This window comes from Anolis carolinensis, chromosome 2, assembly GCF_035594765.1.
Source record: "Anolis carolinensis isolate JA03-04 chromosome 2, rAnoCar3.1.pri, whole genome shotgun sequence".
Classification (NCBI taxonomy): Eukaryota; Metazoa; Chordata; class Lepidosauria; order Squamata; family Dactyloidae; genus Anolis; species Anolis carolinensis.
Window position 1 is genome coordinate 233212298 of NC_085842.1, and position 23733 is coordinate 233236030.

The window sequence follows — 23733 nt, forward strand, 5'->3', positions numbered from 1 at the left end:
GTTAAATGTCAGGCTCAGTACTTCCATAAAGCAGATACTATTTGTGGGTTTTTTTAAAAAAGCATTTCAATTAATATCTACTTTGGACTCACTCTCTTTTATATTCCTATTAATGATGTGCTGCCTCTTTGGATTACAGATTTTATCACAGATGGAATTATTTTTTCAAATGATAAGAATAGTTAGCTCCTTGAAAGTTAGTGTAAATTTCCTCTTACCCAGAATCAGCAACTGCGTGCTTTCAGTCATCTCCCCACGGATATTGGCTGCCCTACAGGAGTACAACCCTTGATCGGAAAAGGAGACATTTGCAATCTGCAGTGACCCATCATGCAGGTGACGGCCAGAGGCCAGCTTGGTATTATTCTTAAACCAAGTGAGTTCTGCTTCAGGCACACCTGGGGAGAAAACACATTAAAATAAAGATTGAGAGACACACTGACAGACGGTTGACATTACATGCACTTTGTAAGAAACTTGTTGAGAAGAAACCTGGGCCCTTATCACACTAGGCAATTATTTCAGGTTATTCTGCTTGAAAGCTGCTTTTGGCATACTTGGAAAGGCAACACACACGTTTGCTCATCAGTGCATTTGCAATTCAGTAGTGTTTGTTCTTATGTTTGCTTTTGTGCCCATGAAATATCACCACTCTGTTTGCTCTGCCTGCTGCTTCATGTTTCTTTAAAAAATGGATATACACACGAATGGCTAAGTCTAATTTTTATTCCCCATTAAATTAAAATAGATCCAATTAACAGAACTCATGCAAGTGATGACTAAGAAGTTTCTTTTTTTACCTCTTCTTGGCTCCCTACTTTTAAAAATAAAATTGAATTTTTTGGATTTCACCAATGCATGAAGGAATCTCTGTTGTTTCTAATGGAGCTGCTTTGTGAAAGGGTGCTCAGCTTGGCCAGCCACAGTTCAGCATTAAAAGAAATGATAACCTTGTTCACAAGACACTTCAACAGTAGGACAGAATCAAATGGAAATCTATAATGCAGGCAAAGGTTAAGTGAGAAAGACGATGACTTAGTACATCCAATGTTTCACCACTTAACACAAATACTATTTTGTAGCAAACACTTGATTTTTCAAACCCAATTAACAGCAACTTTTACGTGGTAAAATGAAAAAAAAATCACATCACCACTACATTATGTTCTCATATCTTTTTTTTGCAGCTGGCTACTGCCAGTTCTCTTAAACACAATCCAGAATACCCTCATCAAGGTTTCACAACAAAGGAAATTTTATCCCTATTGGGGCCAAGTGCCTCAAGATGTGATCTAAAGTGTGGCTGATAACAACCCACAGCTGCATTTGATACAAAGCAATATATCCAAAGATCCTGATCCTTTTTTTGACTTTACCACCTGTGTAAAAGTGTAGTTCTCCCCACTCCGCCTTTACACCCTGCTCAAGGTAAACAGAATACAGTATAATCACAACCAAATGTCCCACCTGTTTGGAGTAAATTGCATGGGAAAAAGAGAATGCATGGTAGCAAACAGCCACTAGGCTTTCCTGTATTCTATTTCATGGGAGGTTGTTTCCAGGAAAAGGGTAAAGAGAGCAAAATCACAGCAAGCTGGCAAAAATGTCAAAACCTGCCATATAAAAGACAGGTGCAAAGCAAATCCATCTAGAGCTGCTGTTCCCCAGAACTGACAGTAGAGGGAGCAAGAGCATTTCTCAGATCTTGGTTCTGTATTTTCCTTAGCCTGCTGTTTGTCACCTGTAGTGCTGATAGAAAAAAAGACATAAAAGGCAAAAGGCACTAGACACAGGGGATGGAAAATGAATGGTGGACTTGTTACAATTCTCATATTGGAATTTCACAGTGTAGATTTCCCATTATATCTGGAAAAAAAAACCCAGTAGGGAAAAAGGACATTTAAGGGCCATAATAGTTTCAGGTAGAAGGATGCACAGTGAGTCTGAAAAGGGTTGTGTCTCTACCCTAAATTTCCATTCAAAGGGACACCTGTAGAAGGATGCCATTCATTCATCATGATGAATGACAGGTTTACGTTGCTTTAAATATAATCTTCCTTCGAAATATAAGCCTCAGGACACTTTTGCAGATGGTTCCCTATCAGACTTTCTACACTAGAGGGCTTTAGTATGTCCTGGAGTTTGGTTCCAGGACCTCCAAAGTCTTTGGATGCTAAAGTTCAATTGTACAGAATGCTGTAGTAAAATGATGTCACTTATTTAAAATGTAAGGATATTTTAAATAAAAAAATCAAGTTGTGACTTGATACAGAATCTGCAGATATAATCTACGACGACCATCTCTACTACTTCTTTTGCTACCACTTTGTACATTCCTTCTCCTCCATTATTTCATCCTCATCAGAATACTATTTCAGCTACTACTCAGTTAAGTAGACTTAATGAAATAATTTGTCCTGATACCCACCCACCCGGCTGGACAGCTGTACATGTGAAAACGATGTTGAAGCCCTCACGGACAACAAGTTAAACATGAGCCAACAATGTGATGTGGCGGCTAAAAAAGCCAGTGGGATTTTGGCCTGCATAAATAGGAGTATCATGTCTAGATCCAGGGAAGTCATGCTTCCCCTCTATTCAGCCTTGGTCAGACCACACTTGGAATCACACTGTGTCCAATTCTGGGCAATTTAAGGGAGGTATTGACAAGCTGGAATGTGTCCAGAGGAGGGCAACTAAAATGATCAAGGGTTTGGAGAACAAGCCTTACAAAGAATGGCTGAAAGAGCTGGGCATGTTTGGCCTGCAGAAGAGAAGGCTGAGAGGAAACACGATAGCCATGTATAAATATGTGAGGGGAAGTCATAGGGAGGAGGGAGCAAGCTTGTCTTCTGCTGCCCTGCAGACTAGGATGTGGAAGAATGACTTCAAACTACAGAAAAGGAGATTCCATCTGAATATTAGGAAGAACTTCATCACTGTGAGAGCTGTTCAGCAGTGGAACTCTTTGCCCTAGCGTGTGGCGGAGGATCCTTCTTTGGACACTTTTAAGCAGAGGCTGGATGACCATCTGTTTTGGGTGCTTTGAATGAGATTTTCCTGCTTCTTGCAGGGGGCTGGACTGGATGGCCAGTGAGGTCTCTTCCAACTCTATGATTCTATGATTCTATCCCTACCAAACCTGATGTAAATATCACCACCTGCATCCCAACTGCAGATAGAATAGATCTCCTTTTCATTCAACAAAGGAGGTTGGGTGTCTGCTATGATCATGGTAACAGTACCAATATGTAGTGATTAATAGAAAACACTTATGGATGATTAAATCTACAGTACTGTTTTCTTTTCACAGTCACTAATTAGTCATGATTGTGAAACTATTGTCACAATCACAACTTTTGCGACAACCTACTTTATCAGGTATCAGCTGAATGGGGAAGGAGGAGATCAACTCTGCTTGCAACTAGAGCACAGGTGAATTACGTTTCTTACCAGGTGAGAGGGAGTAAGGAGAGGTTACTTACTGTATATATTCATGCATAAGTCTTGAAATCTTAGTCAGAACCCCCCCCCCCCCAAACTGGTTCGACTTATCTACTGGTAAGTAGGTAAAGGCTTCCCCTTGACATTAAGTCTAGTTGAGTCCAAATCTGTGGTGGTGGTGCTTATCTCCATTTCGGAGCCGAATAGCCGGCATTGTCCGTAGAACCTCCAAAGTCATATGGCTGGTATGACTGCATGGAGCACCGTTACTTTCCCGCCAGAGCATTACCTATTGATCTACTCACATTTGAATGCTTTCGAACTGCTAGGTTAGCAGAAGCTGGGCCTAACAGCAGGAGATCACTCCGCTCCCCAGAGATTTGAACCTTTCGGTCAGCAAGTTCAGCAGCTCAGCAGAACTCTCTGAAACACAAATCTTTACTCATCTCTCCAAAACATTTTGGAGGCTTCAGTTTCATTTCGTAATGTTTCGAAGGGCGTCATGTTCCGATTAGTAATTCAGAGATTTATATTAACAAATCATATAATTCTCCAAATTGCAAAACGGATCTCTGAAGCTTTGCACAGCCCTAATGAACATGCTGCATTCAAAGTAGTTTGAACAATTTTCCTCTCAACTCTTTATCATTGTTTCATTTTAGACTCTGTATTAGATAATGTTTTATTCTGCTACATTTTTAATAGTGAAAACAGGAAATTATGGGCAATAGCAATGCCACAGGGAGGTATCAAAGGTGTTGCTACGATGTTGTTTAGTATGTCTGTTGTGTTAAGTTGTTGTATATTGTTTCGACAATTGTCTGTTTTGCACACATGTCTGGAAACCGCCCTGAGTCCTCTCGAGGAGATAGAGCAGTATATAAAGTTATTATTATTATTATTGTTGTTATTATTATTATTATTGTTGTTGTTGTTGTTGCTAATAGCAAAAGAGGTTTAGAGACAAACTACACATTATGTCAACTGCAGGGGTGCAACAAAGTTTTTTAAAACTAGGGTAGCAGTTGTAGATCTTAACTGGGTCCATGTTGTGAAAAAAAAAGTTTCATACTCTTCCCTACATGTCATAGCTTCTATGGGAAAAAAAATCAAAACTAGACTCTGATGGGACATTTTTTGGAACTAAAGAAAGCTTGCCTTTCAGTCTGATTACTTTGGATGGATTTCTGGTGGGTGGGGGGAAGGGTTAAACCCACTATCTAGCATTGCAGCCTACCCATTGTTCATTAAATAGACCATGAAATGAATTTTAACTATTCCTCTAATATGCCCTTCAGAGCTCTATCCTATTATTCTATGATTCTACTCTCTTTTGCCAGTGCTTTCTCAGTCCGCTACTTCCTTAAAGGTTCCTCTACTTACATACAATGCTCCTTTATTGCCATATCTTTGGGTTGACCTAATGCCCCAACAAAATAAAGAAGATAATTTAGTTGGCACTAAGTTCCATAGATTTTAGTGGGAACTAAAAACAGTTCAATTGGTCTTGATCCAACCTATTGTATTCTGTTTACTATATAACTGGTTTCCAGCCATGGTAGCCCCATGCCAAAGTCTTTACTGAATTATCTCTTAAATGTTCTGCCCAACTTCCCCCCTTTTTTCTTTTCCAGCCCCTGCATATAGTATTCATCAACCCAACTAATGAGGATATGAATTCCCGGCCACCCCAACACTGCTTTATGTCAACACAGTGAATCTAGCAGATGCCGTTGTGATTAATTCACACCAAATATTTCTTTCGCAATCAACCATCCATAGTAAAACTCATGAGGTATTTGGTCTTGTGCATTGGTCCTTCATGGGTCAATTGATTTTTCCAAGACTTTCTTTTCTGTGATCTTTTTCTGCTCTGGCTGCTGAAAACAGTGGTAGGGATGTGCTCACAGGAATGGTCATTTTATAGAGCTTTAGAAAGTGATTTTATTTGGACTTAGCTCCTAGGATCTCCCAGCTGTGCCCTCTGGAAGCTGTGATCCCAAAAATTCACTTTCCCAAATTCTGGGATTTCATTTAATATTTAAAGAGACAAGAGATTATTAGTACACAACATCAAAAAATGAAAAGGAGGAGTACTGTGTTTCCATTTAAACCATAGACCCTTTAGCAGAATACAAGTTTAGGGAACGGTATTGAGAATTCTAATCTCTAGTGCTTTATCAAATTTCAAACTACAGGATTATACAGGATGCATCCATAGTAGTTAAAGGTTTTTTTATCATGTCAGAAGTAACTTGAGAACATACTGCAAGTCGTTTCTGGTGTGAGAGAATTGGCCGTCTACAGAAACGTTGCCCAGGGGACGCCCGGATGTGTCACCATCCTGCTGGGAGGCTTCTCTCATGTCCCTGCAAGCTGACCAATGGGAGCTCACCCCATCTCGTGGATTCAAACCCCCAACTTTCAGGTCAGCAACCAAACCTTCAGGTCATCAGTCCAGTCAGTACAAGGGTTTAACCCATTGCACCACTGTGGCTCCTAGTAGTTAAAGTGGAATTGCTGCTACAATTGTGTTGTTGAAAGATTTCATAGCCGGAATCACTGGGTTACTGTGGGAGAAATAACTCTTGTCTGTTTGAGGCAGGTGTAGGGCCAGCTAACACTTCCCAACAAAGGATGGCCCCAGGCAAGAAGCAGCCAGGCTTCGAAGCTGCAAGGCTATTCAGCATTAATCAAGCTGGCCAGTTGCAACATTCAAGCTTGCCTCAAACAGACAAGAGTTCTTTCTCCCACCCTGGACATTCAACAGATATATAAACCCCACTTGCCTAGTTTCCAACAGACCTCATAACCTCTGAGGATGTGTGCAAAATGTCAGGCAAGAATGCTTCTGGAACATGGCCACACAGTTCAGAAAACTCACAGCAACCTGCTGCTATTATTCTATGAAAGGGTCAACACTATAATTATGTAGTGGAGGAGGAGCAGAGGGGTTTGGGCAGTGGTTTTCAATCTGTGGGTTCCCAGGTGTTTTGGCCTACAACTCCCAGAAATCCCAGGCAGTTTACCAGTTGTTAGGATTTCTGGGAGTTGAAGGCCAAAACATCTGGGGACCCCACAGGTTGAGAACCACTGGCTTTGGGACTGACAGCATAATCAGCCATAGTGCCAGGGTTGCTAATGTATGCTAGCAGTTTAACAGCCTTATCACACTATAGCATGGATCCACTTTAAATCAGGTTTCTGCCTCCTGCAGAATTCTGGAGTTTGTAGTTTAGTGAGGTCCAGGACCTCTGGCTGAGCTGTTTAAAGGCCCGTTTCTAAACTACAAGCAGAAACTAGATTTAAAGTGGATCCATGCTCTAGTTTGATGAGGTCCTAAGTGACTACCTTTCTTTGCACAATTCTTTGCATTTCTCAGGAAAAGCTAAAGGTTGTGTTTCAGCTAGCTGGAAATCATCTAACCCTCATTGTTTTACGGGCTGAACCAATGTAATCGGAAATCAGCACCACTGAATTCAATGAAGCTTATTCCCAGGCAACTAAAATACATCTGCAGCTATAGATTGTAAATTCAACACTGAGATTTTATTGCTGCTTTGTTTGTTGTGTTGGATCTCAACACTCTATGACGGAATTTGCACCTGGAGTGTCAACCTCTTTGAGCCAAAATATCACTCTTTGTGATAGTGCACGGCTTGTGAGTGTGGCTGTGACAGCTGTCATGATGAGCTTCTGCACCAAAGCTGACCCCAAACAGTCCACCGCACAAGGCTTGGTTATAGCACCGTGAATCTACTTTAATTGTCTGGGCTTCATCCTAGGGAATCTTGAGATTTGTAATTTGGTGAGGCACTAGAATGGCCTGACATTTTACATCATTGTTGTTCATAGAATCATAGAATAGTAGAGTTGGAAGAGACCTCATGGGGCATCCAGTCCAACCCCCTGCTAAGAAGCAGGAAATCGCATTCAAAGCAACCCCGACAGATGGCCATCCAGCCTCTGCTTAAAAGCCTCCAAAGAAGGAGCCTCCACCACGGCCCCGGGGAGAGAGTTCCACTGTCGAACAGCTCTCACAGTGAGGAAGTTCTTCCTGATGTTCAGGTGGAATCTCCTTTCCTGTAGTTTGAAGCCATTGTTCCGTGTCCTAGTCTGCAGGGCAGCAGAAAACAAGCTTGCTCCCTCCTGTCTATGACTTCCCTTCACGTATCCTCTCAGCCTTCTCTTCTGCAGGCTAAACATGCCCAGCTCTTTAAGCCGCTCCTCATAGGGCTTGTTCTCCAGACCCTTAATCATTTTAGTCGCCCTCCTCTGGACGCTTTCCAGCTTGTCAACATCTCCCTTCAACTGTGGTGCCCAAAATTGGACACAGTATTCCAGGTGTGGTCTGACCAAGGCAGAATAGAGGGGGAGCATAACTTCCCTGGATCTAGACGCTATTCCCCTATTGATGCAGGCCAGAATCCCATTGGCTTTTTTAGCAGCCGCATCACATTGTTGGCTCATGTTTAACTTGTTGTCCACAAGGACTCCAAGGTCTTTTTCGCACACACTGCTGTCAAGCCAGGCGTCCCCCATTCTGTATCTTTGATTTCCATTTTTTCTGCCGAAGTGAAGTATCTTGCATTTGTCCCTGTTGAACTTCATTTTGTTAGTTTTGGCCCATCTCTCTAGTCTGTCAAGATCGTTTTGAATTCTGCTCCTGTCTTCTGGAGTGTTAGCTATCCCTCCCAGTTTTGTGTCGTCTGCAAACTTGATGATCGTGCCTTCTAACCCTTCGTCTAAGTCGTTAATAAAGATGTTGAACAGAACTGGGCCCAGGACGGAGCCCTGCGGCACTCCACTTGTCACTTCTTACCATGATGAAGACGACGCATTGGTGAGCACCCTTTGGGTTCGTTCGCTTAGCCAATTACAGATCCACCTAACCGTAGTTTTGTCTAGCCCACATTTTACTAGTTTGTTTGCCAGAAGGTCGTGGGGGACTTTGTCGAAGGCCTTACTGAAATCCAGGTACGCTACATCCACAGCATTCCCTGTATCGACCCAACTTGTAACTCTATCGAAAAAAGAGATCAGATTAGTCTGGCATGACTTGTTTTTGGTAAATCCGTGTTGACTATTAGCAATGACCGCATTTGTTTCTAAGTGTTCGCAGACCACTTCCTTAATGATCTTTTCCAGAATTTTGCCTGGTATTGATGTGAGGCTGACCGGACGGTAATTGTTTGGGTCGTTCTTTTTTCCCTTCTTGAAGATAGGGACCACATTCGCCCTCCTCCAATCTGCTGGGACTTCTCCCGTTTTACAAGAACTCTCGAAGATAATTGCCAGTGGTTCTGAAATAACTTCCGCTAGTTCCTTCAGTACTCTTGGATGTAGCTGATCTGGCCCTGGGGACTTGAATTCGTTTAGAGTGGCCAGGTGTTCCTGGACAACTTGTTTCCCTATTTGGGGTTGGATTTCCCCCAATCCTTCGTCCATTCCATGTTGCTGAGGTTGAAGATGGCTTTCTTTTTGTGAGAAGACCGAGGCAAAGAAGGCATTAAGTAGTTCTGCCTTTTCCCTGTCCCCTGTCGCCATCATCCCATCTTCTCCTTGCAATGGCCCTATCGCCTCCTTTTTCTTCCTTTTTCTACCAACGTAAGCAAAAAAGCCTTTTTTGTTGTTTTTTATGTCCCTGGCAAGCCTGAGCACATTTTGCGCTTTAGCCTTGCAAACCTTTTCCCTACAGGTGTTGGCTATACGTTTGAATTCTTCTTTGGTGATTTCTCCCCTTTTCCACTTCTTGTGCATGTCACTTTTGAGCTTTAGCTCAGTTAGAAGTTCTTTGGACATCCATTCTGGCTTCTTTGCACTTGTCTTATTTTTCTTCTTTGTTGGCACTGTTTGCATTTGCGCCTTGAGTATTTCACTTTTGAAAAACTCCCATCCATCCGTAACTCCCTTGTTTTTTAATATCGGCGTCCATGGAATGCCGCTCAGTAATTCCTTCATTTTTTGGAAGTCAGCTCTCTTAAAGTCCAGAATGCGTGTTTGACTTGTCTTAGTTTCAGCATTCCTTTGTATTGCAAACTGCAGGAGCACATGGTCACTTGCCCCTAAGGATCCAACCACTTCAACTGTATTGATCAGGTCTTCCACATTTGTTAAGATTAGATCAAGAGTTGCTGATCCCCTTGTTGCCTCTTCTACCTTCTGGACCATAAAATTATCTGCAAGGCAAGTGAGGAATTTGTTGGACTTTGTACTCTTGGCTGAGTTTGTTTTCCAGCAGATATCGGGATAATTGAAATCGCCCATGACTACTATATCTCTTCTTTGTGCCTGTTTGGTCAGCTGTTGACAGAAGGCTTCATCAAGTCCTTCATCCTGACTCGGAGGTCTGTAGTAGACACCCACGACAAGATCTTTTTGAGTCCCGGTTCCCTTGATTCTTATCCAGATGCTTTCAAGCTGGTTTCCCGGATTACAGTCTTGCATTTCTTCTGCAACGTAACTGTTTTTGACATATAAAGCTACTCCCCCTCCTCTCCCCTTTGTTCTATTTCTGTGAAAGAGGTTATAGCCCTCAATGGTTAAATTCCAGTGATGGGAGTCATCCCACCAGGTTTCAGTGATGCCTATGACATCGTATGTGTGGTGCTGTGCTAGGAGTTGGAGTTCGTCTTGCTTATTTCCCATGCTCTGAGCATTAGTGTAAAGACATGTAAGCCCCTGTGACCTCCCCTCGAACTGTTTATTTGGGATTATTGTGCTCTCTGTACTTGGTCCTTGCTGTGTTTGTGCAGCCCTCCGTTTAGCCTTTTGGCGGTTCCCTGTGGTTGTGGGTAATATAGTGTTCGCCAGGCTGTTGTTCCCCTCCCCCAGTGGATCTAGTTTAAAGTGCGCCCGATGAGGTTTGTGAGTCTGTGTGCAAAAAGATGTTTTCCTACTTGTGTGAGATGCACCCCATCACTTGCCAGTAGTCCATCCTCTTGGAAGAGTAGACCATGGTCAAGGAAGCCAAAATGCTCCTCTTGACACCATTTTCTGAGCCAGTTATTGACCTGTACTATTTTTCCGGCCCTTGTAGAGCCGTGTCCTACAGCGGGGAGGAGGGATGAAAAGATCACATGTACATTATACAGTTTTAGCTTTGTTCCCAAAGCTCGAAAATCATTTGTGATCTTTTGAAAAGTATGCCTAGCGGTGTCATTGGTACCTACATGAATCAACATAAGGTGGGGAGGGTGATGGGGCTTTAGGAGCCTGCTGAGCCTCTGAGTGATATGGTGTATTTTTGCCCCCGGGAGGCAGCATGTTTCTCGAGCCATCCCATCCGGTCTGGAAATGATGGCTTCCGTTCCTCTAAGGAGGGAGTCACCTACTACCAAGACCTGTTTCCTTTGAGGATCGACAGGGTCCCTTTTGTGCAAGACAGTGTGTATGTCCCCTGAAGAGTGTTCCTGTTGAAGTGAATCATGTAGGTGTAAAGTGTTGTCCTCCTCCTCAACATCCCCAGTGCATTCATGTCTGCCTTCAAGTTGTTTCTGACTTATGGCAACACAATCATGGAGACTGTGGAAGCCAATGTGTTTCTATGGCTGAGTGGGGAATTGAACCCTGAACTCTAGAGTCACACTCCAACACTACACTATGTGGAGATTTGTAAAAGGCACCATGATGTAATGGATTGACTGGAAAGGATGTGACAGCAGCAGATTGGCTAAGCTTGTCAGGAGCCAACATTCTGATTGGCTACTGTCTCTGGCTTGCTGCTGAGAGAAACAGTTTGAGCAGGCATTTTTACCTCAGAGAGCAAAGAGAGCACCAACTAGAAACAGCTAGGGAATTAATGGCTGCCGACTCTCTGAAGCCTGATCAAATTTTAAGACAATGAGACATATTTAAAGACTGTTATAAAAGGACTGTTTATTCCCTTTGTTCTCTGTAAGAAATCAGAGAGACTACTGTATATATTGTTGCTCTGTTTGATCTATTGAAGTGAAGTTACTTATTTCACAAACCTGAGTGGCACGTCATTACACTGCAGGGTAAACTTCGGTTCAGAAGCCGTGGTAAAGCTTCTATTTATTTATATCTACAACCTCCAACACACCAAACTGGCTCCGACATTCTAAACGTGCCATCAATTGCACCATGGCTGTTAAATTGGAATCAATGTGCTATAACTGTAGTGTTAAGGCACCCTGAGAAACACTATTTCATGCAACAATCAGCTGGGCTGGGAGTGAGTTCTTTCTCCTTTGCTTGCAATGGGCAATCTCATTCATTACATACAAAGGAACCAGTTTATCTCTGATGGGAGGAGTCGCAAAGCTCTCTCCTCCAAGACTTTATTGCTATATGCCAATATTTGCTGTCTAAAGTGACCACCTTATTTTGCATTATTGGAGAATTTGCATTGCAAATTTATCACTAGAACACTGCCAAAATGAGCAGCCTTCTCATGTCTTTCCTAAGAAGCACCGTATCTCAAAAAAAAAAAAAAAAAAGAAAAAGAAAAGAAAAGAAACGAAAAGAAAAGAAAAAGCCCCAATACTGAAGACACTCCAAATGCATTTAATTCAATACTAGACTTCAACATTGCAGGTGGCTTCACAGGTGTGTTGCAAGTGTCATTTGCTTTCCTCCTGATTCCTGGAAATCAATATGACTGCACAGGATTCTGGTGCCAGGCGGCTAGAGGATTACAGCATTTAATCTCTAAATGCTCCAATGAAAGGAAGAACAATACTACCATTTTCTTTTATTAATCCCAAGAGAGAGCAATAATGATTTGTGATCCTATCTGAGCAGGTTATAACACACACCAAGAGGACCATCTTCATTCCAATGGAATGGTGCCTTCTATGCCTTGTAAAATGATAAAACAGTAATGCATAAGAGCTACATGTGCGGATCACATGTGCATGTGTTTGTCAGGTGGAAGGTGAGTGGAGTAAAATGGGAAATTAAAAGGCAAGAGCTTGTCAACAGAGAACTCCATTGTGACCACACAAAGTAGAAATGGCACAGAACTGTATAACCAAAGTGTTGTAAAGAACAAAGCCTCCCCACAGCTTGTATTAATTTTATAAATCAAAGTGGGGGAAATAAACTTGCTAATGGTTCCCCACCTTTTCATTACATTGCCTTTGCATTACATCATCTGAGATATGCTTTATGTAAGAGGATACCTATAGTTCAGACTGTACCATGGGTCTCATTTTTGCAGTACTAGTCTCCCATCACCACACAAGGTCACCTGTGATAGTCTGTGAACAACCTCCTTCATTGGTTCCACTGCTTGTGTAACAGCCTATTTCGAAAAAGCAGTGAAATGTGGAAGACAACTAAATATGGTATAATCTGTGAATTGGACACAGGACTACATCAGGAGGGGAAGAGTTAGTGACCCTCAAGATGTTTTGGGACTGCAACTTCTAGAAGCCCTAGCCAGCATTACCAATAGCGAACAATGAGAGTTGCAGCCCAACATCAGGAAAGCCATGTGTCTTCCATTCATGGACTTGAATATCACTTTCACAGTAATATTCTCTTCCTATTCTTGGGGTTTTTTTTTCTGTGTGTCAGTAGCGACTTGAGAAACTGCAAGTCACTTATGGTGTGAGAGAATTGGCTGTTTGCAAGGACACCTGGATATTTTGATGTTTTTACCATCCTTGTGGGAGGCTTCTCTCATGTCCCCATATGGAGCTGGAGCTGATAGAAGGGAGTTCATCCGTGCTCTCCTCAGGTTGGATTTGAACCAGCAACCTTCAGGTCAGCAACCCAACCTTCAAGTCAGCAGTCCTGGAGTTTACAAGGGTTTAACCCATTACGCCACCGGGGGCTCCCTCTTGAGTGACATTATGGATTTAGGTAATTTTACCTTGGCTCTATCAAGATGACATTTGTCCTAGATTAACTAGCCCATTTTATTTTGGTATTTAAGGTTACATTTATTTTCAAGGATTATACTGTTTGAAAGTGTGAACCATTCAGCTCTACATTTAACCACTGTTCTCAGACACAACTACGATAGCAGTAGGGATGTGCTCACAGGAATGAACCTTTTTGTAGAGCTTGAGAAAGTGATTTTACTTGGACTTCAGGTCCTAGGATCTCCCAAGATACCATTATGTGATGCCTATGAAGTTGAAACAGAGTGCAATTCAAACACATCATCTTTCAGAGCATATACACACATTCCCATCATTTTCTCTCACTCATTGACCTGCCAATTATATTCATTTATTCATGAAAAAAGACTGGATGTTGGGCACACTTTCCACTTGTTATCCAATTAATCTACACATACTGGCTGTGATCCAAGAAGTAAGTACCACAAGCACAGCCAAGAATTTTCTTCTGCTGGCTGCATAATCTCAGAGCCTGTGGTTCTTTGCCATCTATAGTCAGCAATGCGATCTGACTGCATACAAGGGTTCTCTGATTTATAGCTATATCACTTCTCCAAACGCTGAACTGGGTCCCAAGGTGCCGACAGGTTTGTAGCCAAACAGAGCCAGTCAGCAACAAGAGAGAGGCACATGCTTGTGCAAATGAATCTCACGTGCGATAGAAATCTTTTAAAAAATATAAAGCAAAAAAAAGAAAAAGAAAAGAAGAAGCAAGGCTTACACATGCATGCAACTGCATAGAATTAAAAAATGAAGGGAAAAAGTTATGGTCAATTAATGTATAACCTGCTAAGGGCAACCAATATTAGGATTGGTGTCACACCCATTACAGTGAGTCACAGGACCTCATCACATCCTGCCTTGTGCCAACAGGACTGATGACCAACGGGTTGGCGGTTCAAATCCAGGGACAGTATGGATGAGCTCCATCTGTCAGCTCCAGCTCCCCGTGTAGGGACATGAGAGAAGACTCTCACAAGGATGATAAAACATCAAAACAACCGGGTGTCCCCTGGGCAATATCCTTGCAGATGGCCAATTCACTCACACAAGAAGCGACTTGCAGTTTCTCAAGTGCTCCTGACACACACAAAAATCACATTAAGTGCCTTAATGCAGGTGACAGTGGGCAGATTCACCAGGCATCGCGGCAAATCCTTGGGGCAGCGGGGGAATCAGTCACCCCATGCCCTGCCTTGCCCGCAGTGACGCCTTCCCCATCACATGGGAGGAAGTGTTGCTGCCCGTTTGCCTCTGTATTGTCCCTGTTGCTGACAATGAGAATTTGGGAAATCTCCCGTGTTCTCCTTGCTATATCATAAGATGACAGAGCCCCACCGGAAACAGATGTGTGTTGTTTGATGGGAACTGGTTGGATCTGTCCCAAACTGCTGGAAGCATCCTAGGATGGGTAAGGAAGTCCACATTATGAAGTGGTTGGTAACAAACATCTCCCTCCAACCCATGAACCGGTGGTGTAGTGAAGGACAAACAAAAAGAAATGGAATCCAGAACAGGGATGTTCAGAGAGGGTGCATCCATGTCAGCAGTGATCCATCTCAAGATACCTTCTTTTAAGAGACTGGAATTAGCCTCTTCTCTGGAGGCTGGAAATGGGTGTGAGGAGAAGGGCATGATCTCCTTCATATCAACTGTTCAAATCCAGAGAGAGGGATGGGAGAATATTTCCCCACAACCCAAACACTGCTGTCCCCACTGTGCCTCAATCATACATATTCCTATCTATTATTGGGGAATGACACAGCATGGCAAGAAGCCACAATTTCCCACTGTCCTCCTTCTTCTACACCACTGGAAAGCCAATCTGGATGGATCACATTGGAGGTAGATGGGCCCATGTAGCAAAAAATTAATAGACTCTTCTTAGATATCTTCCTGTGCTGTTTTAATTGGGCTGTACTTCACACTGTTCTTGCATTTGGGCTCTTGCTATCCTCCTACCCTACCTTACTTGAAGAAAGTATATTGCATTGGAGTTTTTTTCTGGTGAAATTATATATTTTTTACAACTTTGATCGCACGGCATGGGATATGATCGAGCTTTCAGGTAATTTCCTCCCTGCAGAGGGGATCATCTTATGGCACTTGAGGGTACATGTAACTAAGGTCAATCTCACCTGGATGGATGGAAATAAACTTTTAAAATACTCAAAAATACTTGAAGAGTATGTTACTTGAGTATCACAAACTTGTGAACTTGGACTGATGACAATCTTCACACACGACTTATTCTAACTAAAATTTGCATGTGGAATTTTTGTATAGAAAAATAAAAATACTATATTATCTTTATCTTTTTGTTTCAGATTTTGAGTAGAATACGTTTTTCAAAGTCCCAATCAGGTGTTTTTTTTATCTTATTATACCAGGGACCTTTTGTCTCATCATCGTTGCTTACTTTTATTGTTATTATACTACTATTTTCCCAATCTGAGACTCAAAGATGATTTTAGAAGCCCTGCCCCATGTTCCCATAAGATGTTAGTTGTTGTTTCAGTCGCTTCCGACTCTTCATGACCTCATGGACCAGCCTATGCCAGAGCTTCCTGTCGGCTGTCGCCATCTCCAGCTCCTTCAAGTCACTTCAAGGATACCATCCATCCATCGTGCCTTTGGTGGGTCCCTCTTCCTTTTCCCTTCCGTTTTCCCATTTTCATTCTCTTCTCCAAGCTTTCCTATCTTCTCATTATGTGGCCCAAGGATTCATCTTTGCCTCTAATATCCTTCCCTCCAGTGAGCAGTCAGGCATTATTTCCTGTAATATGGACTAGTTGGATCTTCCTGTGGTCCAAGGCTTTCTCATAATTTTCCTCCAACACCACAGTTCAAAAGCATCTATCTTCCTTTGCTTAGCCCATAAAATGTACCCACGGGGAAAGCATAACAGAGAGAAGGGCCTCTCAAAAGATCTCAAAACACAAGCAACCTCAAATGTGAATGGTATATCAAATAGACTGCATCTAAGCTATATAAAAATGTTTAAGTAATAACCAGAACTTAGTTCAGCAACAGATCAGCAATCGGTAGTTATTGCAACAAAGGAGCTGTAGAACATTTTGCCATTGACCACTCTTAGAGTAAAACTGGGCAATTAGATAGTACAGAGATACTTGTACACTGAAATAATGTAATGTAGACACACCATTCCAAACATGTTTATCACACATGGGTAATGCTGTCTCTCACCTGCAACCTGACAGATAATGGTCACATTTGTTCCTGGAATTGTTTTCACTGTAGTTCCAATATCAACTGTGATGGCAGGGAAGTCTTTGTTGATTATGGTGGTCCGTGATGTCTTTATCAATGGTTTCCCTATAAGGACAAGGCACCACAGGTTATGAATAATAAAACAAAATAAACAAAATAAAGGCATAGCTGCATCTCTTTATTTATTTTTAAACCTATTACACAATTGGAAGTTTCTCTCTTTTTAAAAGAAATGATTTCCAGAATCTTCTGGTCATGTCGTTTGCAGGATTCTGGGAATTGTATTACAAAAACATAACTTTGCCTGCTCTCTTCTGCATATCCTTGAACATCAGGACATGTGTTAGTAAGCAATATCAGAGTGCAATTAAATGATAAAAGCTATTAATAAGGAAGAACACACAACCTATGAACTTTGCTTTTGCCTGAGCCTACAGAGAAGGTCAAGATTGTGCCCCTTGCCAAGTTTATTTATTTATTTACTTACTATATTTATACCCCGCTCTTCTCACCCCAAAGGGGACTCAGAGAGGCTTACAGATTATGGCAAAAATCAATGCTGCATTATATATTCAAATCATAAATACAAACTTCTCACATTATAAAAAAGTTAAAGCATATAAATACAATAAAACTGATTAAAACATAGTGCCAACTCCCATAGTCTTTATTCACTGCTACACTCAAGTCGGATTCCATATTACACTACTTCCCAAAGGTCTGTGTGCAAAGCCAGGTATTTAACTTTTTCCTGAACACCAGGAGGGATGGGGCCAGTCTGATGTCACTGGGGAGGGGGTTCCATAGTCAGGGGGCCACCACTGAGAAGGCCCTGTCTCTCATTCCCACCAGTCTCACTTGCGATTTAATTGAGCAAAAATACTTTTGTACTTCCAATTCAGTTTGTTGCAGTTGAGGTACTCTAAGGACACAAGGAGAAAGTGGAAGAAGGAGAGATAAACTGGGATATTTTAAAAACAGCTGAAATAGTGGGACAATCAGAGAATTAATCTACACTGTGTCTGTAAAATTGGGACAGTTAGAAGGTTAGACTTTGCCACTTAAAGCAGTGTAAAAATTGCAGCTGCAACCAGCCATCAGTAGTCACTAATTACAAATCTATTTCTTATATGTCATCCTGAAATTTTTTGTATTTCCCTTTCTTTGTTTTAATTCCCTTAATGTTTTCATTTGTTTTGTGTGAAAGAAAGGCTGCAAAGTTCACTGAATCACAGAAAGTTTCAGCTGCAACCAGCCATTAGTAGTCGCTAATTACGAATCTATTTCTAATATCTCATCCTGAAAATTTTTGTATTTCCCTTTCTTTGTTTTAATTCCCTTAATAATGTTTTCATTTGCTTTGTGTGAAAGAAAGGCTGCAAAATTCACTGAATCACAGAAAGTTTCAGTGCTGTCGGGAAAGAGAGGGAACACAAACAAACTAGAAATACACGAGTCCTCAGCAGATTCCATCGCAGTTATGTTATCTTCTTGTACTAAAGCCAGGCCACATTTGACAGTGTCAATGTGAGATAGGGTCGGCACACAAGCCTCTCCCTGAAGAGGGTTTATTCATGGGCCAGTGGAAGAAGAAATGGATGTTGTCGTGTGATCCATGGGCTCAGGCCCAAGACAGGAGCCTATAATGCCTGTGAATTAATCCAGCTATAAATCTACAGTGGCAGAAAGAGGAAAAGAGTTGGCTTGCAGAAAATGGGTGGAAGTTAAGAGGGAAGAGGAGGAGAAGAAGAAGGAAGAATTACGGGTGCTTTAGTTGGCGGCATCAAAGAAAAGTATGGAAATTTGGCTTTGCTCCCCTCCTCCCCCTCTGCCCCCACACCCCAAATTCAACTGCTGCTAATTAAAATCCATAAACTGTCATGACAGCTAACATGTGCTCATGTGGAATTGGCAGGGTATTAATCCACATATTCTGGGAGTAACCCACCTAGCGCTGCAGCCGAGACGTTTCTGTTTACTTCAGTGGTTCTTTTGCAGGCTGCATCCTTGTATCCCTTACGAGTCAAAGTGAAGGAGTTTCCCACCACAAGCATGTTCCCTTCAGTCACGGAAAGTTCACAATCCTCGGAGTTTTTAACTGGGTGCCCCCAAATCATGGAGGAGGAAAGAGAGACTCCAAGCAGCAATTGGCCTTTTAATTTCTCAAGTGGTCGCCTCCCCATATCTCCCCATTAGATTAAATATCTATCCATTGCTCAGCCTATAAAAAGCAGGGAATGGTTCCAAAAACGGAACCACATTTTCCTTCTTGGCTTTCATGTGCTAAATTCATCAAAGAGGCCAAGTGTGTCATTTACAGTGAACAAAGCGTACCCACTTCCTATAGAGAAGAGTTCAGGCCTTCATTTCCCAAAAAGGGTGGGGCTGGTGGGCTTTTTAAAAACTGTATTTTATCACTTCCATACAACTTGCTCTCCAGATTCCAAACTATTAAATGACTGAATTACGTTCCTGTTTGACAGATGGAGCATCTCCAGAAAATGTGGTCCGGAAGGTTTACATTTGCTAATTTGTTTGCATGAGAAAATGAAATTAAGACATGGGTTTTTCTATTAGAAAATTATTTGCTGGTTACTGAAAACCAGAACTTCCCGGTAATGACTTATGACTGGCATAGTTATCCTTAGTTTTAAAAGGACGATAAGGATATAATGGAATCACATTTCATAAGCAATGGAACAAGTAGGAATTAAGAGGCTTCACTGGTTCTTTGAGTAATTTCTTCTAGTTGGGATTCAAATTGTACTTTTAAAGGACATTTTAAAAGATTTCCAGGTTTTATGCCATTTTCTTATAAATCCAGATGGTATTTTACTCCCAAAATAATAACAAAATATAATAGGAAAGCAATGAGGAACACAACAAACTACAGGCAGTCCCCAAGATACAAACAAGATAGATTATGTAGGTTTATTTTTAAGTTGAACTTGTTTGTAAGTCAGACAGGTACATTTTTAAGTGTAACTTCAGACAAAAAAATGTATATTTTTATAGCTTTGGATAGCATAGGGAAGGGTTAACACCCCTATGGTGTTTGTTTTGCTATCTGTACCCCTGTTCAAAAGATTCCACCCCACTTTCTGTTCCTGTGATAACTGAGTTACAAACATCCAATTTACAAACAACTTATAGCTAAGAATGGGAGTGAAACAACAGGAAGTGAGAGAAATCTACCCCTAGGAAGGAAAATTCACTCCTGGAAGAGTTATTATCAAGCGTAAAAAGCTTCTATTGAAGCTTTATCACCAATCCTTGTTTCCACAACAGGCCAAATTTTTCAAAATCCAATTTATCACAGGGGCAGAAAATTAGTTTAACTACAGCCCATATATATCTGGTTGGAGTTATACTTAAATATGTACCTGTTCCAACTGACAAACAATTTCAACTTAAGAATAAACCTATAGAACCTATTTTGTGCACAACTTGGGGATTGCCTCTACTAGGCTTCATTTGTCCAGTTTGAAGGTGTCCGCATGTGCAGTCTGTTCATGTTATATTGAGATATCTCTAATCTGCTAATTTTAATTTGGGATGTAGGTGTGATAAATATAGCAGACTTTGCTTAATTAGTCTCTATAAATGATTCAGATGAAAACAGTTACAGTCAGTCTACCATATTTGTGGGTTAAACTTGTGCAAATCTGATTTTTCACGTATTTGATTAATATGATCTATGAATTGTTAGATCTTCCAGTGTGACTCCAGTGTGGGTTGTGTTGCAAAACTTGGAGATTTCTGTAGAGAAAACTTCTCTAGAAATTTCATGGTCCTCCAGCCCATCTCTGGTCAACTTCCAGCAGAAGTTGTGTCGGAGGATGTACAGATTCCTAGAGAGGAATTTTCTCAGGTAAGAAACCAACATTTTTTACTTTGTGGCATTTTTACTTTCATGGGGATCCTGCACCTTTAATCCTAGCAAAGGTGTAAAGTTGACTGTACTGGAATGGATAGGCTTTTTTCCCAATATGCTATTTGGTATCCATTACTATTAGAAGTACCCATTGGGAACAGAACAAACTATAAAGACTCTTTATTAACCGGACTGCTGCCACATAAGAACATGCTAAGCTTTAAAGTACTAAATCCACTTCTGTTGTCTATTTCACACTGTTTTTAGAAGAACTCTATAATGGATGAATTTGTCCAGTGTTTTATATTACAATCCTTTTTAATAGGAAAAAAATTACACCTTAATTCTCTTTATTGTGTTTGATTTTTGTAAGGAGAGGGAACTATGGTGCCATTGATTGAAAGTATTCCAAAGCGGGTATAAAAAAGAAAATCATGAATTACATTTGGATGAAAAATCAATATTTAGTAACAAAATCAGATTTAATGCTCCATAAATAAGCCTTGTGTGTGTGTACTTCCTTTTCTTCTGGCTTGACTATGAGATTGAAAGTATGTGCTTCCATTTTCAGCTGTCTGCCATTTCATCCAAATCAGGAAAAATGTGGTTAACTTGAACTGTGGTCTGTTCCTGGTTTGGATGAAATAGCAAAGGTTAGTTCAAATCAGAAGCACATGCTTCTGATCTCCTTCTGGCCATGTAAAAGGACAGTGGGGTGCAAGCTTGGATGGATAATGCTGAAATATATTTTGGAATTCTCTCCAAACATTACTTGGGAAGGGAAGATAATGATAGGAGAGGAGAAGACTAAAAATTAGAGGAAACAGCAGGGATTTCTGTGTCCCAAGCTCAATAGCTCACAGAGGGGTGACCCAGGAAGTTTTCCAGCCATTTTACCAACCTTTTATTAGCAAGATTAGACCCACAAGATTAACATTCTTTTCATTTTCAGTATCATCCACATCAACACTGCCACAATCATCTCTCTTTTTCAGGCCGCCTTGTGGTTGACCACTGTAGTGTCATGATGCAGTTCCCCATCCCACAATATGCCTTACCACACTACTCATCCATCCTGAATGGAGTTTCACACGTTGTGATATACATCTTTGCATAAATAACATCTACCACCATCCTGAGCTTATATAGTAGAAGTCACTTTCTGAACTACTCCCAAAACTGATACTGAATATGCTGCTGGTGGGGATTCTAGAGCTTACAATCCAAACTTTTTAAAGCTCTGCTACTGTTTATGTTATGATAGATACTTATGCTTCTCTCTTTTTAAAATTTACTCTTCTTCACACCATGTTGCCATATTGCCACAAAAACTTCAAAAAATAAAAATAAAAAATTCAGTCCTAATAGCGAAATAAAACTGCCCTGTTTAGAAGTAATACATATTTGCATATCACATGCAGTAACTAGAGGGATTTTTCTTAACTTCTCTTGACACCAACTTGTTAATACTGCCAGCCCTCCACATTCATAGGCTTACATTTTTTTTATTCATTCATGGAATTGCTCAGTATGATTTCTCTCGGGATCTCTAGGCACTACGGTGCGACTTCATGGTAATCTTCTCCCAAATGCTGACCGTAGATTTGTGTTGGAAGACCTAGAGCTTCCTAGAAAGGTATTCTCTCTGGTATTCTCTTTATTCACAGTTTTTCATGAGGTTCTTATGACCTAATTACAGAGAATGTGGAAGTTCGGCTGTGTTTAGTTTCCCTGTCATCTTTAGTGGTTCTCGTAGAACTGTATAGCATAACATACATTTCAGATCTGATTTTTCATGGAACCCCCATGTTGATTATTTGTGGAACCCTAGGGTTCCATGGAACAGTTTGGGAACTGCTATTTATTTATTTATTTATTTATTTCCAATATTTCTATCCCGCCCTTCTCACCCGAAGGGACTCAGGGCGGCGTACAATTGGCAACAATTCGATGCCAATACATTATTAAAAACAACAACATATAAAAATATATTACAACCAATTAAATACAATATAAAATATAAAACATAAACATATGCTTAAAATCCGTTCGTCCAATATCCTCCAACTTTATCCATATAACAGTCTGGGTCGTCTTTATCATTTACCCTATGATATTTATCATTTACCCTATGCTACCCTATGATAGTCAAAGTTCTTTGCCTATTAGTGAAACTGCTTTCAATGAATGTGTGTATCAGGGGCCTACTGTAACTGTTTTTTTTTACTTTGGCTTTTCAAGAGAGACTGTTGTGGCCTGAGGAAGATCTGGACAGTGGTAGAAAATGACTTCCATACACTTTAATACAAAATTAGTTTCCTGATGTTCAGTGACCATGTAGCAAACATTGCTTATTTCTCAGTTGTTTTAAAATAGGACCCTTTGGCCACAGCAGGGATGGAGTGCCTTTAACCTTCCAGATGTTTTGGCACACATTTCCAAATAACCCCACTCAGAATGGCTACTGAGAAGAATCTGTCTAAGTTGTGGTCCAAAATATCAGGAAGGTCAAAGTTTCTCAGATGTGAACTGGAGATGCTAGTGATTTAATTTAGCATCTTCAATAAGCAATGCATGTGAGCTATATCTTAATTTGCACATGCTGGAATAGATGAACCCCTGGTCGCATCCAGTAGGATATCTTTAAAATTCTCATTACGTACCCGTAGATTTTGCTAGAATTCTCTGCTAGCCAAACATCTCTCCTTCAAATCTAAAAACAAACTCAGTCCCCTAGCATCATTGTTATTTCCCAGACAATTTTCCATTAGTATCGGTCCAAGTGAACAAAGGATATTTAGTCTGTCACAGAAGTGAACCATTACTGGACAAATGTAAACAAGAAACCTAATCTGTTATGAGTTTTCACTTGCAAATGGCTGGAATCCCTTTGCTGCAGCAGGGGAGGGGGAAAGTTTGACCCTGAAATGAGTTAACTTAATACTTAAACTGCTGCTTAACAAATTATTTAAAAAAACATTAAATTTCAAGCACACGAGGAATCCCACTGATTCCAATGAAATCACTGTTAGTAAGACTTCAGTTCAAATCTTATGCATAGTCATTAGTAATGCATTATATTATATAGACTTTAGATTTATGTAAATAGCAAGCCTAAGTATAACATTTCCTTAGCTGAAATAATCATTTGCAATGAGAAAGGCATCCCATTCAGAAAGTAATACATTGTCATGATCCTAGGAAGATAGCATGTGATCATAAGAATGAGACAAAATATGGGTGTAGGACATGAAGTCAGTGAAAAAAATATATGCTAAAAAGATGAAGGATAATAATAATAATAATAATAAT

General features: G+C 40.8%; 1 protein-coding gene across 2 annotated transcripts in view; it reads right to left on the reverse strand.

The window, feature by feature from the left end:
• The window catches only part of adamtsl1 (ADAMTS like 1), a 671866-nt gene that overhangs the window by 44500 nt on the left and 603633 nt on the right, over positions 1 to 23733 (reverse strand). For both annotated transcript variants that reach the window (XM_062971884.1, XM_008103489.3), the window contains 2 exons: positions 16524 to 16652; positions 219 to 398 (listed from right to left, as the gene is read on the reverse strand). In XM_062971884.1, coding sequence (XP_062827954.1) covers positions 219 to 398; positions 16524 to 16652 — 309 coding nt within the window. The remainder of the gene's footprint in view (positions 1 to 218; positions 399 to 16523; positions 16653 to 23733) is intronic.